The 2,302-nt window shown below is 39.1% G+C and overlaps 1 protein-coding gene across 1 annotated transcript in view; it reads left to right on the top strand.

Moving 5' to 3' along the window:
- The window catches only part of PNLIPRP3 (pancreatic lipase-related protein 3), a 37,179-nt gene extending 36,444 nt beyond the window's left edge, over nucleotides 1–735 (top strand). Inside the window, 2 exon segments of the mRNA XM_012663873.1 lie at nucleotides 234–401; nucleotides 672–735. Of these exon segments, the coding sequence (XP_012519327.1) occupies nucleotides 234–401; nucleotides 672–735 (232 nt within the window).
- Nucleotides 736–2,302: the final 1,567 nt, after the last annotated feature.

Raw genomic sequence — 2,302 nt, 5'->3', positions numbered from 1 at the left:
CTAAGCATCCCCTAAAAATCAGCTAGCCACGCTTTCCGTTCACTTCACCCTTCTTTCAAACTTCAGAACCATGCTCTTCTGGGATACTGATCAATATTAATGGAAAGAATAAATCTACAAGCAAATGCCAGCAAATATAAGTTTCTCTTCCACGGTACTTACACAGGTGTGTTTTCTTTCATTCAGCATTGCAAATACCCTTGCAAGCTTATTAGTCTTATTTTTGTTTACAGTGAAAAACTTGAACCAGGCATGAGTTACACAAAATTAATTGATGCAGACATTAACATTGGAAACATTACAAGTATTGAATTCATTTGGAAAAACCATTTGTTTGGACATTCTCAGAATAACTTGGAAGCAGAAATGGTGATAGATATATCTGGAAAATATGGTTATAAGTATTACTTTTTCCTTTTCATTTCCAAGTATAGTTTAAATTTGATAAATGATATTTACATCCACATATAATTTGAAATTTGCAACTAGTATAAAAATTTACACATCTTGAAATTTTGCAATTAAAGGAAGTGAAATTATTTAAGAATCAATATTATATTTGCACAAGTGTTTAGAAAATAACTACTCATTAAATTGGAAGATCTACCAATGTCTTTTTTCTCCCTGGAATCGCACTAAAATTCTTTTTTTTTTCCCTTTAAAATTTTCAGATCTACCTTCTGTAGCCAGGACATTATAGGACCTAATATTGCCCAGATCCTGAAACCATGCTAATCCCAGACACAGTCCTGTTGGGTTTATTTAGTGGGAGTAGTGAAGAATAGAGTTGCCTCCCACCCAGTATCCAGACCAAACTTGGCCCTTAAATGAGACAGAAAAGTACAGGTTTGTTGGGAGGTTTTTTCTGTTTAGGACGTTCATCTCATTGATAAATGTGCATGTGTGCCCTAACAATGGACTGAGCCCTGGGACTGAAAATAATCCCATGATCTATAGGAATCTGGATATTAACGACAAAATAGAGCTACATTGGAATCTCCTGAATAAGGAGGTGACACAGAAGTATGGTGGTATAAACTCACTGGGCAAAAGTGGGCCTCTGGCTGGCTGAATTTTTGAAGTACATTTAGAGTATTTCCAGGTGGAATAATTGTTGCTCTAAAATGATGTAAAGAATATTTAGTATGTTGTTAAAATTTTGCTGAGATAAATTATGACTATAGTGCGTGATACATAGTAGATTATAACCTTGTGGTTTGATGCATCTTTCTATTAATAATGAAAACTAATGAGAGTATACTAGCATTAGTATTTCCAAGGTGTTCTTTGGTCTTCAGGGGTGTGTGAGGTAAGAGCAATTTGGGAGCTTATCTACTTTGTGTACATCAGTTAGCACAGGGCCCCTAGGATCACCAGCCCACGGTGTGGCCTTTCCTCTAAAAGTCCCCGGCCACAGGGGAATTACTCCTCTTCCTGAGTCTTGAAGGCTCTACTGAGAATGTGTATTTAGCCTAAAAGCAGCATTTCATTTGTAAAGCACTTGAATAACCGTTTTGTGTTTGTAATAACAATATTATACTATTTAAATGTGTCAATTGTATTTTTTCTTTATTTTGCCTCATTTCTATTAATTCAGTTGTCCTTGCCCATTGAAAGGGAAAGATTTATGTTGTTATTTGCTCTGTTTTTTTATCACTAGGCTCAGTGGTTAGCCTATAGTACTGTGTTATAAATATTGTTGAAAATAAATGATGACGAATACTCTGCAGAGGGTTTCTTGATTCTCCTTGGTGCCTTGCTGCCAACTGAACCTTCAGAAGAGATCCATGGATGTACTAAATAAACCTGAGTTGTGGCAGAAAGCAGAGAAGCAAGTGGGGAGACTCTCTCCCATTGTGCAAGTAGGGAATGCAAGATTGATTAGAACACAAGGCAGAGTGGAGGAGAAAAGGAGATGCAGGCACAGTTTGCACGAGCGTGGCTGGGCATATTTAGACCTAGGACTAGGCCAGCCCAGGTACGGGGTGGCTGTGAGCAGGCTGGGTAGGAGGGACTGAGCCATACTGTAACTGTGTCACAGTCCCAGCATTCATTAACAACCTCCTGGTGGAGTCAGCCCATGACTCCAGGGGAGGGAAGGCATCCTGGGACAGCCGCCCGCCAACAGGAGGAAGAGTTATGGAGCAGGTCGTGGCATTAGGTTCTGTGAGTCCTAGCCTGCCTCCTTGCCCCAGAGGTCTCCAGGCTGGATCCTTCTAGGCTTGAAAAGACAAATGGGAGTCAATTGCTTCTGAGAACCCTATTTTAATAAAGTATAGACTTTCTGTCCCATAGTTCTTCA

Source organism: Propithecus coquereli, unplaced genomic scaffold (assembly GCF_000956105.1).
Source record: "Propithecus coquereli isolate 6110/MARCELLA unplaced genomic scaffold, Pcoq_1.0 Scaffold84, whole genome shotgun sequence".
Lineage (NCBI taxonomy): Eukaryota > Metazoa > Chordata > Mammalia > Primates > Indriidae > Propithecus > Propithecus coquereli.
This window is presented reverse-complemented; position numbering and strand designations above follow the sequence as displayed.